We start from the raw sequence: 17,486 nt of genomic DNA on the forward strand, positions 1-17,486 counted from the left end.
TATAATTATATTTTTTTAAATTTAAATCATTTCGAATAATTTTTAAAATATATTAAATTTTTAGAACAATAAAAAAATTAATATAAAAATTAACAAATTAAAAATTGTAAAATAATAAAATATTATAAATAATTTATCATAACATTATTAACTTATAAAAATAACATCAACTTTATACTAATAATTTTCTGCATTCTATTAAAATAATATCATTCAAAAAACATATTATAATTATCATCATAATAGAAAAATCATTTATAGATACATGTAGATTCCTATCTATCTCTATAATTGAAAATCTTCATATTTGATTATCTATTTACTTAATTGAGCGTGCCATAACCCCATCCATTCGGATCGGATATGAGATTATTCGTCGGGCTCAGGAGAAATTATACACTATCTCTTTAAACAAGTGACAATTAATTTGATTTATATTTTTTTATACAAAAAAATGAGATATTAATCTGTAATTTTTTTAAAATAAATTTTAAAAAAATAAGAAAAATAATCCAAATAGGGACTACAACTTTCGCTTAGGAAATAGATATTTTATTCATTAAGGCACAGTTGTGCATTATATACTTCACACTTTATTAATATATTTATTAATTATAAAAACAAAACATGACACAAAATTTTTTGGCTTTATTATAAATAAATTTAATAATAGTAATAGATTAACATAAAAATATGTAATATTAGTTTCAAAAATATACAAACTTTTATTTTTAGTTCTAATAATTACAAATGTATTAAAATAAATTAAAAAAATTAAGATTGTATTTTATAAAAGGAAGAACACTATCAAACTTGCCATTCTAAATTTTAAAATTTCAAAATAACTTTATGTAATCTTTATTCAGCCTATTTTAAAATATATATATATATTTATTTGAGTAGGTTTTCTTGTGAGACAGTCTCCGTATTTTTATTTATGAGATGAGTCAATCATGTTCATATTTACAATTAAATTTAAAACTTTTGACATAAAAAGTAATATTTTTTGGGAAGACCCAAATATGATATATATCTTATAAAATTGTCTAATGAGACTGTTTCACGTGAATTTTTATATATTTATTATCAACAAATAAAAACGTAAACTAAAATTTTTTTCCCTAAATATTTGTAGGTCTTGAGAGAGCATTCTATAGGCGTTTTTCCCTTTATATTTGTAGGTTTTCCACTAACTGTGGTTGATTTCGCTGTAACGAGCAGTTGGAGAAATTTACATTTTGGTCTTTCTAACTTGTGTTTTTTTTTTTTTTAGTTTATCTATGATTTAATTTATAGTTTTAATGTGGTCTGAAATTTGCTTAGTTGATGAAAAATGAATTTTTTAATTTTGGTTTTTAGTGAATAATCAGTCCATGTAGTTTTTTTTAACCATACTTAAGCAAATAAAATAAAAAAGAAAAATCAAAATGTACATGAGTTTAAAAATAAAATTAACAATAAATTAATAAAATATCCATACTCCGTAACTATAACTTGAAATCATCATCTTTCTCGGTGGACTTTGCTTTTATTGTGAATATACGTAGGATTGACTCGTCTCACAGATAAAGATTCGTGAGATCGTCTCACAAGAGACCTACTCTTTCAAAATTACTTGCTTGTGTTTTTTTGTTTTTTGTTTTAAAAAAAACATGTGCTATTTTGCTATCAAAAACCAAGATTTTCAGCTAAACAATTTCTGATGGTTAATTTTAATTTTTGAAAAAAAAGATCGAAATTGGAAAAAATGAAAATATATATACAAAGACTATTGATTGAACAATACTAAAAATATAATTTTCCCATCAAGATCTGCTAAAAATTTATATTATTTTTGTTCACTTGAAAAATTGAACACATAAATGCATTACGCCTTAAGAGCAAGATTCTGAAAAGTGGGAAGTGTAACGAAATGTTAAAATTAAGCTTCAAAATTTACAAATGTAAACGGTTTGGTATAAAATATAAAGCGAATAATGTTTTTTCTTGTATCGTTGACAAATGACATTTTTTTTAATTACAACTCACGCGGGTGGAGGAATCGAACTCGGAGAACCGACTAATCCGATAAAGGGCGAGACTATTGGACTACAACACGATTTTGTCGTTAATATCAATACAATACGATTATATTATAAATTTGTGAGCCACCTTTATTTATGAGGATAAACACTTCACTCAACCACACGGTGAGTTGCAACTGCGAGGAGAGGAGTAGCTCTACCAACGGCAACCCCAGGTCTTTCCCTCATGTCTAAATCCTTCCCAAGAACTCCATTAGCCAATTCCCAGTCAAATTTATGCACAATGTTTGCCAACACAAACTCGTTATTAGCCATGGCAAATGAAATCCCTGGACAACCCCTCCTCCCAGCTCCGAACGGGATCAACTTGAAATCCATGCCCTTGAAATCTATTGCAGAATTCAAGAATCTCTCTGGCTTAAACTTTTCGGGTTCGTCCCAACAATCGGGATCTCTACCGATGGCCCAAGCGTTAATCATCACCATCGTCCCGCCCATTACGTCGTATCCATTTATCTCCACATCTTCGCGAGCGATACGTGGCACGAGCATGGGGATTGGAGTGTGGAAACGAAGAGTTTCTTTGATCACAGCTTTCAAAAAATGCATTTTCTCCAAGTCATCATCTGTTATTTGTTGTCTTTCTTTAAGGATCCCTCTTACTTCATCTTGCAATTTCTTCATGACTGCAGGGTGTCGTAGGAGCTCTGTCATAGCCCATTCTAGAACCGTCGCAGTTGTATCGGTCCCGGCAACAAAAACATCCTAAGAATAACAAAAAAAAACAATATATTTGCATTAAACATTTAGTTTATAGTTAAGTCGTTCACGGAAACTTTTATCTTTGGATTTGCGTTTACTTCAACACTAAACTTACATCTAAAATCAACATTTAAAAAATTTATGAACCCAAACAAACTTAATCGAGAATTGGAAAATTACCAAAATTATAGCTTTGATACTATCTCTGTCAATGGAGACTCCGGTAGTATTATTATTCATTAAAATCCCAAGTAAAATATCGACGAAGTTATCTCCAGCACCAGTACTAATTATTTCCTGGCCCTTTTTCAAGCGTTCTTGAATCACTGCTTCCAGGAAATAATCCATTTCTTTGGCAACTTTATTCATTCTCGATTCGAACCCATTGATCCAATCGACCCATGAAAGCCATGGAATGAAATTCCCAACTGTATTACCCTGCAAAACCACCAAAAATTCTTTCAAAAGCATCAAGAATCTCTCCCCTTTTTCCCCTTCACTGTACTTCCTACCAAAAGCTGATCTACACACGATATCATTAGTTATCCCAACGAACATCCCACTCAAATTGACCACACCACGTGAAGAATCTCTTATCTTTCTCACCATGATTCCAGTTTCTTCCTCCCTTATGAAGTGAAAAGACTGAACCCTTTTGTTGCTGAGAAGCTGAAGCACGCAGATGCTTTTCAACTGCCGCCAGTATTCGCCGTACGGCGACACCGATATGTCCTTACAGTTGTAGAGCAGCCGCCTGTTGACGCTGGAATCAGGCCTGTCTGCAAATTTCAGATCATGTGTCTTCATGATCTCTTTAGCTGCATCTGCCGATGAAACGACGAGCGTGGGCACGCTGCCTAAGTGAAGAAGCATGAGTGGGCCATGTTTCTTGGCTAAGGATTGGAGATTTCGGTGAGGCAACTTGCCCAGTAGGTGAAGATTTCCCAGTATTGGTAATCTTGAAGGGGATGGAGGTAAGTTCCATTTCTTGCCAACCGTTTTGCGAAACCAGCGATTTCCAACGAAGAAGCTTAGTATGATAAAGAACAAGGAGAAAAGAGCAGATTGGATTATGAAGAGATGCGACGCAAATATTTCATACATTCTGTATATTTACAAGGTACGAGTTGTGTGTGCACGAGTAGCTATATATATATATATATATTAAAGAGGCACAGCACCGCCTAATCAATATTTTTTATTATTATCGTATTTTTATTCCTGACCAAACCAAATTAATATAATTGTTTGTAACTCTCTCACACACACACACACACATATATATATATATATTAAATAAATCATATGCGACATATCCGACCAATCCGTGAGTATTTCTGCAATGTGTAGGTCTCTTGTGAAACGATATTACGAATTTTTATATGTGAGATATGTCAACTCTACCAATATTCACAATAAAAAGTAATACTTTTAGCATAAAAAATAATACTTTTTAATTGATAACCCAAATAAAATATCCGTCTCACAAAATACAACTCGTGAGACCGTCTCACACAACTTTTTGTCATCTATATACTCTTATGTATCATATTTCATTCACTCATTCGAACCCTCAACATCTTATTTCTGGAATGTACGTACAAGAGTAGGTGTTGACAAATTCAAAGTGTTCCCCACTAAATGATGTTATATTTTAAAATTATTATTAGTTATTATATTAAATTTCTTTTATAAAATATATTAACAGATTTTGCGTCCGAAGATGTAAGAAATATCGTGGTTTGGACTCTTATCATCTTCGCAAAACTAAACAAAAATGTCACAATTTAAATTTTTGTAAGCTTCATCCACAATTAAATAACGTAACGTAAAAATAATTTATTATCATCAATTTCATTCAAGTAATAGATTGTTTTTTAGTTAAAGTGTATTTTTTTTTCCGGGAAACACATGTTATTTGTTTATTAAAGTTAGGGGCGAGGAAAAATATCAAAAATTTCGGTATGTCACACTTATCTCATGGAGTGGATAAACACTTGGTCGATTAGATTGAAAAACGATGTAATCAATCTTTTGGAGTAGTGAAAATGAAATGAAATTAGGTACCCAATCCTTTCAATGATTGTCAAGGATATTTCATCCATTTTGGACTAACTTGAAGAGTAAAATTATATTTATGTTTACTTATTTCAATTCTAATTTTTTTAATTAAATTTAGTTTTTAACTTTTACAGTTCTTTTGAGACGAAGGAGTTTCAACAAAATTATAGTTAGTAAGACCATATTTATGTTTATTTGTTTAAATCCTAATATTTGTAAAATTTAGTCTTTAAATCTGCAGGTCTTTTGAGATGTTGGAGTTTCAAAAAAATTACAGGACATGACGCTATTTTTTGCAACTAACTTATATTTTTTTATAATAACAATTTGTTATATATTTGATGTAGCACTTTTGTTTTGAGCATACTCATGCTTATCTTGTATGTTTTTTTTTTTTAAAGTTACTCTTTAGAAACGTAGATATTATAAAGTTCTATTGTTCGATATGTGACTGCCAACTAAAATTGAGTAGGTCTCTTCTGAGACAGTCTCACAAATATTTATCTGTGAGACGCGTCAAGCCTACATATCTATAGGAAACTTATTTTGTTTTGTCTTTTTTTGTTTTTTGTTTATTTATGGTCAGAAGATATTTTGTTATTATTGTAATGAGAATTACACGATTTTGTTTTAATTTTTTTTGGTAAAAACGGTATCATATCGATATCGTACCGAAATTTCAGCCTATAGAATTTTTTCGTAAGAACCATATGAAACTTATGTCACGTCGAAATTTCGGTATACCTACATACAGTCTATAATATTATTTGGAAAAATCGATACAATGTGCCGAACTAGGTCTAATTAAGATCCATTCACGGAGATATATTTTTTCATGTGTCAGGTGACGCGTGAGACATTCTCATATTAATGTTTATGTTTTTTTTTAATGTTACATGATCTAGAATCTAAATCGTTCCTTGCCTGTCTTTCAAATTTTGTTTCAGATTTTGTCCGAAATTTCCAATCCTGAACATGTTTCCAATGCATCTTGACTCTACTCTGTATGTCATACTTTAATTTTTACGGTAGCATGGAATTTTCCTACTTTTTATTTTTCAGATAATGGTTGATTTAAAGATGGGTAATCACAGTCTTTCTCTCATACTTAGTTTATATCAATGCACTGTCACGCGTTTGTGTGTCTGTATATTTTTTCTTATATAATTTATAGTTAATTTGATTTATATTCAAATAAGAGTAATATATTGTAAATTAACGATCGTTATATTGTGATTTGAATTGATTATATTTATATAGAACTCATATCATAATTGTAAAAATTATTGAAGTACTAAACTGCAATTCGAAATAATGTTTTTTTAAAAGGAAAAAAAAAATCAAAAAATCAGAGCATAACACTGTATTTTCTCTCTATTAGCCTTAGACTTAATAATTGTAATATACTTACACTTTTTTATGATAAAAAACTAAACTTGCGCTTAATAATAGTAATGATATATAAATTAGTCGTAATTTGATGATAAATTTTACTCTAAAATAGTGCGATTTCTGCATCAAATACAACATCCATCTCCAATCCATTTAAATCAAATCTTACACCAAAAAAATATTCTCGAAATATTCCTTTTATTTTACATATATTAACTTGTAGTTTCAGACTCCGCAATTTAACCAGGAGCTTCAGCGTAAGAGTGAACTTTTAGCTGACTCCGGCGGTGTTCAATTCGTTGGGCAAAAAGGTCATCTCCTAGGTCAAAGGTCTCTGTCTGAAAGCAGTACCAGAAGGAATCTGAGTAAACAAGATCAGCCCTTCCAAATGGAATGTCCTTTTTCTTCCGCCGAGACGGCCCTCTTTTTTTGTTCACTGCGGCCCCCCTCAATGGGTTCTAATTCTAAGAAGGGGGCGCGCTCTCTCTTTTTCATAGTCATGTGCTCGTGGGAGGAGACTCGCCTTCTTCTTCTGAGATGGGATGGGATGACGTTGCTCCTTTTTTTAGGAGCGGAGGTAGCGGAGGACCAGTTAATGAGCCTCCCGCACCTTCGGAAAACACCATTTTTCCCTTCGTAGCGGAGGACTGACCAATGGACCATTCTTTCTGAGGGATCACTCCTCCTAAGCTTGATTTCACACTGACAGGTTTGAAGGAAATTTCAGTCGCAAGGCATTAACAAAGGCAAGCAGTCGTTACGCCGATTAAAGCCAGAACCCTAGATGCAGAGGATGCGGGAAGCCAATGATAGGAGTGGTTAACTGGACTCTTCTTCGAAGGAATTCTTCTTCCACTAGTGGGACATGCCCAGCAGCTCCTTCTGTTCAGTCTATGATCTCGATTGTGGGTGGGTTCGTTTCCGGCGATAAATCCGCTGAATAAGCTTGTGGGGGAGACTCAGCTGCTAGCTGAGATCTTCTTGTTTCGACTTTTAAGTTAAGTAATAAGTCTCAAATCGAACTCTCACTTCCACCTATGAGCTAGAGTCGGCTAGACCTAAAAGAAAGGTCTAGGCACAGATCTCTAACTCCTTCACCCGCTCTTATTTTCTTTATTTTTTCTTTTTCGTCTTTTCCGGTTGGAAACATCACCTATCCATTCTATGACATTGAGAATCAAGAGGTCGTACCCGTCTACTTCTGCCGGCACTAAAGGGGAGAGAGTCCTTAGGAACCGGAGAGGCATATGAATCTCTTTCCTTTAGACAACTTCATGTATCATAATTCTTCTTTATAACCGAGAGATAGGATACCTATGAATGAATGCAAATTATATTTTATTTAATATATTTTTAATTATGGATAATGTTTATATTACATATATTAATTTATTATATTTGAATTATGTGTTTCAAATTGCATTTGTATTTCAATTATGTGTTTCAATTTAGTTATGAATTATATTGTTATATTAATTTTTTATATTTATATTTAATTACATTATTTATAAATCATTAATTCAAATTATTCTTTAATTATTAATAATTAACATAAATAGATAAATTAATATTAAAAAAATCAATAATAATTATTATTTAATTTTTATTATTAAATATCTAATTATTAAAATAATAAAAATATATATTATACTATTATTTAAATAATCTTTATATTTTTTAATATAAATATTTATAATAAAAAAATACAAATTTATAATAAAAAACAAAAAAAAAAATTACAAGGGGCTTTGCTGCAGAGGAAGGGGCTGCGCTGTTTTGCTAAAATAGCGCAGCCCCCCGTTGGATGGAGATGGAATTTCTTGCGGTGCAAGATTGGAGATGGCCTAATAGGTTGCAAAATTAAAGTGAATGTAGCTGGAGAAAGACATAGGCCTAGCAGCAGTTTTTTTATTTGATCAAGACAAGAGCAAGTCGAGTGTTTCGTGATTATTTTTGGTAAGGAAATTCGCGGGCTGTAAAATAGTTGACTTTTTAATGGTAGTTCGACTGGATTTGCCTTTGTTTTCAACAGAAATTTTGGATACGAGTGTTTTTCTTTGGATCAATGTTTTTGGAGTTTACGAGGTTTTTACTTCTTATATGTTGATTTGCTTGTGTGCACATAGACAGACTCACTATGCCATCTATACATTCGGGAAATGAATCGAATCCCGAAAATTCCTATTTGGTCGATGAAACCAAATTCTATAGCCTGCCTCACAGTCATAGGGATGTTATTTCTTAAATATAGCTAGGTGGGTTCGCTTACGTATCAAACCAATTTTTTTTAAAAAAAAAAAATTGTCTCTTTTTAATTTTCCTATGTACATTAATAAAAATAACTAGTCTATCCACATGAGAAAATTAAGAAAGGCCTTTCAATAGGTTGATTATAGCTACACTCCCGATGGAGGCTTCAATTGTCCAATTGCGTGGTTCCGACTTCATTTCATGTGTGGTCAATATATTTTGTAGTTACCCAAGGATTATTATCCACCGGGTGTGGCGTAGCCTTACATGATGAAACAATAATTGTCATCTAATTACCAATCAAAATAATCCATATATATATAGTTTTGATATGTTGCTCATCCACCGTGTCCATCTCAATATCCACAAATGAGGTGACACACCTACTGTATATATAATTTGGATATAATTCATCACATTCAATATATGAGTGATACCTCATTGACAGACATTGAGATGAATACGGAAGATGAGAAACATTTTAAAACTATATATATATATATATATATATATATATATATATATATATATATATATTTCAGGGTCTGAAAATGAAATTCAAACTGGGCGACAAGAAAATTTTGGAGCTTGGACCCGCTAATGCACATCAGCACCTGTATTTCTTTCCACACGGCAATGCAAATAGCGAAGACTTGTGAGTTTTCCAAGTCAACTCTTGTGCGCCATTAAATAAACACCTCACATCTACTGCAGCTAAAATCCTCCCCCATCTCCGCCACTCTGCTCTTGCCCACCAGAGGACTCATCCCCGTAAAGTCAAGCTATGCTAACTGAATGAAAATGGCTTTACCTCGAATCCGTTTCAGTTTCTTGATCCTTTATTTCTTCATGATCATTCTCCTTGTTCAGTCAACATTGAATCTTCACGCTCCTGATCATGCTGCTCTCTCTCTTATCCGCAGAGATTTTGGCATCCGCACTGCTGGGGAGAGGAATCCATGTGATTCCGCCGGAATATTCTGCGAGAGAAGAATCTCAAACAATTCATATGTTCTTAGAATCACTCGTCTTGTCTTTGAGTCCCAACAGCTGAAAGGAAAAATCTCCCCTGGAATAGGGCAGCTCTCTGAGCTGAAAGAGATTTCCTTAAAAGACAACCACTTTTTTGACCAAATCCCATTTCAAATTGCTGAATGCCAAAAACTTGAATTCCTAAATGTCGCGAAAAATCGGTTTTCAGGTGAAATCCCGCCTGGATTATCATCATTGGTCCGCCTCCGGGTCCTCGACTTGTCATCAAACAAGTTCACTGGCAATCTGAAATTCTTGAAGCACTTTCCTAACATGGAAAAGCTCAATTTCGCTGATAATATGTTTGCTGGAAAATTACCTGTTTCTTTGAGATCCTTTCGGAATCTCCGATTCATTAACATCTCTGGAAACAGTTTACTCGAAGGTCCATTGCCATTGATGAACCAAGTGGAGGATTTCTCTGCAAAATTTGCGGAAGAGAGAAACTCAATCCCGAGACGTTACATGTTTGCAGAAAAATTTAATCAGACAAACCCAGCTATGGGACCTTCTTCGAGTCAAGAATCTGCCCCATCTCCCAGGGCAGTAGTGGCACCTCATAAGCCCAAGAAAAACAGAAGGAAGATAGTGGGCTGGATTGTTGGATTCCTGGCTGGAGCTTTAGCAGGAAGTGCTTCTGGATTTGTGTTTTCTTTAATTTATACGCTGATCATGTTCTTGATCAAAGGGCGTGGAAAGGACAAAAGCTTAAAAATCTTCAGCCCCATTATCAAGAATCCTGAGGACCTAGCTTTCCTGCAAGAAGAAGATGGATTAGCCTCGCTTGAAATCATAGGAAGAGGTGGATGTGGAGAAGTGTACAGAGCTGTTCTACCGGGAAGTGATGGAAAAGAAATCGCCATTAAAAAGGTATCCCACAGCCCCCGAGACTCAGAGGAACACCCAGACGAAGAAAGCAAGCTTTTGGACAAAAAGATGCGCCAAATCCGATCCGAAATTCAAACTGTCGGCGAAATCAGGCACAAGAATTTACTCCCCCTCTTAGCCTACATGCCAAGGCCCAATTGCCATTTCCTCGTGTACGAGTACATGAAAAATGGAAGCGTACAAGACTACATGCAACACGTGTCTCAAGGAAATAAACAATTAGATTGGCGGACTAGATTCAAGATTGCGTTAGGCATCGCTTCAGGCCTCGAGTACCTCCACATGAACCACACTTCTCGGATAATTCACCGGGATTTGAAGCCCGCAAATGTCCTCCTGGACGACGAAATGGAAGCCCGAATATCAGATTTCGGTCTTGCCAAAGCAGTACCCGAATATAAAACTCACGTTACGACTTCGAACATAGCCGGAACCGCTGGTTACATCGCCCCGGAGTATCACCAGACTTTCAGGTTCACGGATAAGTGCGATATCTACAGCTTCGGGGTTCTGCTCGGTGGGCTGGTTACAGGAAAATTTCCATCTGATGAATTTTTCCAGCACACAGAGGAGGTTGGTTTGGTGAAATGGATGAGAAATGTGATGACTTCTGAAGACCCAAAGAGGGCGCTCGATCCAAATCTTCTGGGGAATGGGTACGAGGAGCAGATGCTGTTGGTTCTGAAAGTCGCTTGCTTTTGCACACTTGATAATCCCAAAGAAAGGCCTAATAGCAAAGATGCTAGATGCATGTTATCTCAGATCAAGCATTGATTTTTCAAGAAGTTACAATTATTGTGAAATTGTTGGTCATTGACGAATGGCCTGTACCTTTTACTGAGTCCATTGTAAAATATTTGTTATAATTTACAGATTGGCTTGGTTTCCCAAAATCCTAATGATTGTAAAATATCAATGTGATTTTCAAGATTGTCCGTATGAAAGTTTACTTCATTTTCCCTACAAAGTAGCTAGCTCTTCATTTATTAGAAAATTTCCAAAGTTTTTCGTGTATAAAATATAACTTCATATTAAGTCTGTCTTTGTATAAGGTAGTGAAGAAATTGACTCATAAGTTAAACCCAGAAAGCACTGCCGCCCTAACACTACCAGTCAAACTGCCACCACTCCCCCCTCGAAATTCATACACACTGCGCGGCTTTCAGGCATACAACACGCAAACCCCCTGTTGCGGATACAATCGAGCTCTCTTGTTGAAGAACATGAATCGAACATAATGAAGCTTGAGTTAATTTATAAAATGATGAAACTTGAATTACTTTAATTAAGGACAAATTACGTTTTTGGTCCTGTAATTTGTACTTTTTCTAATTTTAGTCCTGTTATGAGACAATTTACGTTCTTAGTCCAGTAATTTATAATATTTTCCAATTTCAGTCTTTTTCCCTCAAAATTGAAATATTCCTCCGGAAAATGGGACAAATTACGTTTTTGGTCCTGTAATTTGCGCTTTTTCTAATTTTAGTTCTGTTATGAGACAATTTACGTTCTTAGTCCAGTAATTTATAATATTTTTCAATTTCAGTCCTTTTCCTCCAAAATTGAAATATTCCTCCGGAAAATGTATGTATCAGTACAAACATTTTCCTCAGTGCAAACATTTTCCTCATTGACAACCATTCAAAACCATGGTTCGATAATGTATCAGCAATGGAATGGCTTTCTTAAAGATTGAGTCACTTTCAGAGATTATGTTTAAATAATTGTTGTACTCTTTTTCTAAAAAAAAATTTGGAATATGTTTGTGGATTTATTTTTCAAAGTGATGTGGATTTAGTTTTATTTTTTCTATTATATTATTTACTTACGTGAACTTTGAAAAGACCACCAAAAATCAAAAACCCCAATTCAAATTACAGCTCAGCATTCCGACCGCCAGCTATGCATTTTCCGGAGGAATATTTCAATTTTGAGGGAAAATGACTGAAATTGAAAAATATTATAAATTACTGGACTAAGAACGTAAATTGTCTCATAACAGGACTAAAATTAGAAAAAGTGCAAATTACAGGACCAAAAACGTAATTTGTCCCATTTTCCGGAGGAATATTTCAATTTTGGGGGAAAAGGACTGAAATTGGAAAATATTATAAATTACTGGACTAAGAACGTAAATTGTCTCATAACAGAACTAAAATTAGAAAAAGTGCAAATTACAGAACCAAAAACGTAATTTGTCCGTGTATTAATAAATGAAATTTGCGTTCTTCAATGCATCGACAAGACCATTATCAATTTTTTTTTTCCAAACAGTTATCGGGGGAATAAAATGAAAGCAGTAGTGTGGACACTACAAGATGTAGATTTAAAAAGCAAAAATAGAACACACTAGGACAAGATTATGCTAAAAAATAAAGCCATTTTTTCAAAGAAAATCAAATTTGAATTTAAAGCACGTCATTTTTTATAAATAATTAATATCTGGTTTGAGTTAATAAAAAATGTTAAGTTTCATTATGTATGCAATGATATATATTTGTTTGTTTTCTAAACTTCACCTATAAATACATATCAATTTTTCATCATACCAAAATACAAAATTCTCTCGTCTAGAATCACAAGTGTAGAAGTGAAATAGATGATTTAATGTGAGATTTCTTAAGAAGAGTTTATCTTTGGAAGGAATAAGATTAGTAAAGACAAACTGAATGTTAAAATAAGAGTGTTATAATACTTTGTATTCTAAATTCTCGTCTTCTTTGTTATTAATAAAGACGTGATCTCTTTGAGAGACTTAGAGTGGACGAAGCTCAATTTTGGAGTGAACCACTACAAATACTGGTGTCTATCTTATTCAATTGTTGATATTACTTGTGATGTTCCACTGTAGTGTTACTTTAAATATTCCCTGATATCCCAACAACTGGTATCAAAGCGATGTTTTGAAATACTATAGGAAGTTCTCGTATGCTCTGTGGTTGCAGCTTAGTCTGAACTTCCACATCAGAAAAGGCTTTCTAAATAGTATTAGGGTTCTTTTATATTCAGGCTTTGACGATTAATTCATTGGTAGCAGTCACAAAAGATGGAGGTACGTACAAACAAATTAATTAGACTTATAACTCTAATTATCAACTTTTGAAAAATAAGATGAAATATCTTCTAATTTTCACGAAAATACACATACCCGTGTTCAGCGAGTCTAAACCAGATGCCGAATGGAACTTTGAGCAGGAGCAAGTTTGCGGTTACATCCGACAATTTGTCGATGATAACGTGTATAATTACATTTGTAACGAGACATGTGCTCGTACACTTTGGACGAAGTTGAAGACACAATATACCTCCAAAAGTGACGACGACAAATTGTTCTATTTGAGCAAACTTGTCCATATTCGATACAAAGAATCGCAGATCATTTGAACGAGATTCAAGATTCGTGAAACAGTTACCAAGTATGAGCATAAAACTTGATGAAGAGGTGATAGCTCTGATTGTGATAGTTTCATTACCAGAGTTTCCGGTATCACTCACGAACACAACACCAGGAGGAATCATGATTATGAACTTCATCAAAAGTGACATCTTGAATGAAGAGATGAAGCGGATATCTCCAAAAGCATCTACCTCACAGTCAGATCTTGAATGCATTGAAGGATTCTTCCCAATATGAATTATACTATGACTGTCAAAGAGTAATTTGCATAGATCTTGCACAAAACTTAATTCCTCCAAGAAACCTTTCATCCATGACAACTTCTTGCATGCCTTAGTTGATGCAATGAACTCCACTTCAGTGGTTGACAATGCTACACAATTTTTCAACTTTAACTGCCATGACATAGCTCCTCCTGCCATGCCTCAATTTGATTTTCGGGAGTCCACATCTCCTGCACTCAGCAGGCAAAACATCTGACTGTGAGGTATAGGCTCCTTGATACCTCCACATCATTTCTTCATTCAAAATGCCAGTCTTGATGAAGTTCATACTCACGACTCCTCATGATGATGTGTTCGTGAGTGATACCTTCAGAGTCTCCCAAGACTCTGGTAATGAAGCTAGCACAATCAGAGTTATCACCTCATCATAAAGTTTTATGTCCATACTTGATAATCGCTCACGAATTTTTGAATCTCGTTCAGGTGATCTGCAACCATAGTTCATTCTTTATATTGAACCTGGACAAGCTTGCTCAAATAGAACAATATGTTATTGTCACTTTTCGAGGCATGTAGTGTCTCCATTCTGCATCTGATTTATCATCTGGTTTAGACTCGCTGAACATCGATACGTGCATCTTCGTGACGAATAAAAGATCTTTCATCTTAATTTTCCAAAGTCGATAATTAGAGCCAAAGGCTAATCATCTTGCTTGTACATACCTCCATCTTTTGTGACTGCTACCAACGAATTAATCGTCAAAACCTGAACACAAAAAAACAACTTCCCTAATACTGTTTAGAAAGCCTTTTCTGAAGTGCAAGTTCAAACTAAGCTGCAACCACATAGCATACGATGACTCCTTATAGTATTTCAGAACATCCATTTGATACTAGTTGTTCGGATATCGGGGAATATTTGAGGTAACATTGGAACGAAACATCACAAAAATATCAATAATGGAATAAGATGGTGGCCAATATTTATAGTGGTTCATCCCAAAATTAGTATACGTCCACTCTAAACCTCTAAACACTCTGATTTTAACACTCATTTTGTCTCTACTAATCTTAGTTCTTCCAAAGATAAACGCTCATTAAAATTTTTACACTAAATCATCTTTTTCAACTCACTTGTGATAGTATATGAGATGATTTTGTGTTTTAACGTGATTTTGGAAAGATGAATGAATGATATTTATAGGTAAATTTTAAAGAAGAAAACAAAAAATTGTACATCATTGCATACATAATCAAACCTAATAATTTTTTACTAATCAACACATGTGTTTATAATTAAAAAATGCTGTTATTTGAATTCAAATTTGGCTTGCTTTGAATTCAAACTTTGCTTGATTACTTAGCAGGATAGACCTATAAAGTACCTTATTAATCTAAAAGTAGTTGTGGAAGTATCATCTCTAAATATGTTGCATCTATTTTAGGAGAACCCTCAATTTCAGCGATGGCAGCAGCTCGTCGAATAGCCTCTATCACAGAGCAGAGGAAAAAACTATTAGAAAGGTAAAATTTAAAGAGAGCAAATACCATCGCATAGGACAGCTGACTTATGAATATAAACATGCTGGTATTTTCTAAGAAAACTAGATTGAAAAAAACGGATTTTTTTACGAAATGTCAAACCTGTAACAAAAATCGGGAGTAATTCACCACTCAGCTTCCATGCATGTTAGTTCGCTGCATTCCATACCAATGTAGAAGCAAATTACTATAACTCGGTGATTAGTAAAGATAAAATCAAAGTATGTGCCAGAAAGGGTTTAAGAAGACTAACCCTGACTAGTTGACCGAGTGGCAGCAGTACAAAACAAGGAAATATGTAAAAAATAATCAAGCAGTTAACCGAGCATGTGTGTTAAACAGATGATGCGAATTTGCTTGAAAATTTGCACTTTTTTGTTTCAAAAGGACAATAAGGCCACCTTGAAAGGCTTCCAACAGCCTATACTACTTACCTAAGCATCAGTAAAAATATATATCTTCGATCACATACATGAATCAAATGAGAAATTATCTGAAAAACTAAGGAAAAAGGTCTAATTCAACCATTCAAATCCTCCTTTTTGCTTGAAAAATTTGATTTTGGGTTGAAATCTTAGTTACAGCCAATCAATGGAAAGTAGCATTTATCTTGAGAGCATAGACATTTTATTCAAAGATTGACTCCTCAATACCACCTACTTTAATAGTGGAACAAATCAATACCTTCATCAAACACTGATTCTAGTCATAATAGACAACAAAGTGCGACTAACATTCCTTCAAACATAAAATGGATTGAACTCTCAAAGCCATACTAACTTTCCTACAAACACCGTAACAAATTCAAATAATGTGTATAGTAATTTGCAACATAACATCAAATATTGCTTTGTTGGGCATAATCACATGCCTATAAACCCCCAATATCCAGTTCAAACAACAAAATAATATGCTATTTCCCAACTGTATTGCATAACTATGCACTAAGGATGCACTTGGATTGAGGGATTTGAGCTTCAAATCCGTTGGTTTCAAACTCATTTGATTGCTTAAATTAATTTAATGTTGGGTGAACTTCAAATTGACCACTTCAAATCCCCAAATCAAATCTCTTGCTCCAAACCAAATCCTTCCAACCAACCCAAGATGTCAAGAAACCCAATTCACAAGATTAACACTATTGCCCAACAAATAAACAATACTTCAGAGAAGGAAAACTGGGAAAATAATCTAATTGAAAGATTTCTTACCCCCATTAAACCTTTTTTTCTTAGACGTGCTTGCTTCTGTCTACTGACAATTAAGTAGAGAAATCAAACAACCAATAAAATAGTATTTGAAATTAGTCATTCCTACAAACAAGTTTTACATGCATATTAAATTCAACATTAGGCGTCTCACACCCGTAAAATTTCGTATTTATGCCTATCCAATCAAACATGAAACCGTAGGAATACAAGAACGAGAGAAGAATATCAGGAACTGAAATCTAACTACAAAGTACAAACAATAAGGTCGTTAAATTCAAAAAATTGAAATATAGAAATGAACCTCAGCATCCACATTTTGCGAGTTCTCATTCTTATCCCGCTCTGTGCAGCAAAAAAAAAAAAAGAACGAAAAGGGATCTATCCAAAGCAGAGTGTTTGAAAAAGAAAGGGCAGAAAAGAGCATTTGCTTGAAAATCGTGATACCCGTGGCAGTTCTTCTGCAAACGAATCCGAAAATTTAACGAATCAAATCCTGTTTCAATTGCATTCATAGAATCTCTTATCATTCGCATCCTTAACCACAATCACGTTAGAAATTAAATTACTATTTAAAATCAAGACATAAAAAATGATTACAAAATTGGGAGTGATATACAGGATAGAATGTGTATGTTCTTCCAGATCTTCCTCCATGGACGATGAATGATGAAAATTTTACGAAGTAAAAAGTCAAAATTGGTTT

The 17,486-nt window shown here is 33.8% G+C and overlaps 2 protein-coding genes and 1 long non-coding RNA gene across 3 annotated transcripts; 1 reads left to right on the top strand and 2 right to left on the bottom strand.

Annotated features, from left to right (window-relative positions):
* Window positions 1-1,965: 1,965 nt before the first annotated feature.
* LOC142550781 (cytochrome P450 71A8-like) lies at window positions 1,966-3,927 on the bottom strand. Its single transcript, XM_075659841.1, has 2 exons — window positions 2,967-3,927; window positions 1,966-2,789 (listed from the first exon to the last, which is right to left on the bottom strand). The coding sequence occupies exons 1-2, from the start codon at window positions 3,888-3,890 to the stop codon at window positions 2,175-2,177; spliced, it is 1,539 nt and encodes a 512-aa protein (XP_075515956.1). The 5' UTR covers window positions 3,891-3,927; the 3' UTR covers window positions 1,966-2,174.
* Window positions 3,928-9,040: 5,113 nt separating this feature from the next.
* LOC142550790 (leucine-rich repeat receptor-like serine/threonine/tyrosine-protein kinase SOBIR1) lies at window positions 9,041-11,367 on the top strand. The gene has a single exon (XM_075659849.1). The coding sequence runs from the start codon at window positions 9,285-9,287 to the stop codon at window positions 11,181-11,183; it is 1,899 nt and encodes a 632-aa protein (XP_075515964.1). The 5' UTR covers window positions 9,041-9,284; the 3' UTR covers window positions 11,184-11,367.
* Window positions 11,368-12,625: 1,258 nt separating this feature from the next.
* On the bottom strand, window positions 12,626-17,431 carry LOC142550800 (uncharacterized). The gene is made up of 3 exons (XR_012821411.1): window positions 15,675-17,431; window positions 15,416-15,520; window positions 12,626-14,796 (listed from the first exon to the last, which is right to left on the bottom strand). It is a non-coding gene; the product is annotated as an uncharacterized LOC142550800 (long non-coding RNA).
* Window positions 17,432-17,486: the final 55 nt, after the last annotated feature.

The sequence above is a fragment of the Primulina tabacum genome, chromosome 1 (genome assembly GCF_025594145.1).
Source record: "Primulina tabacum isolate GXHZ01 chromosome 1, ASM2559414v2, whole genome shotgun sequence".
Classification (NCBI taxonomy): domain Eukaryota; kingdom Viridiplantae; phylum Streptophyta; class Magnoliopsida; order Lamiales; family Gesneriaceae; genus Primulina; species Primulina tabacum.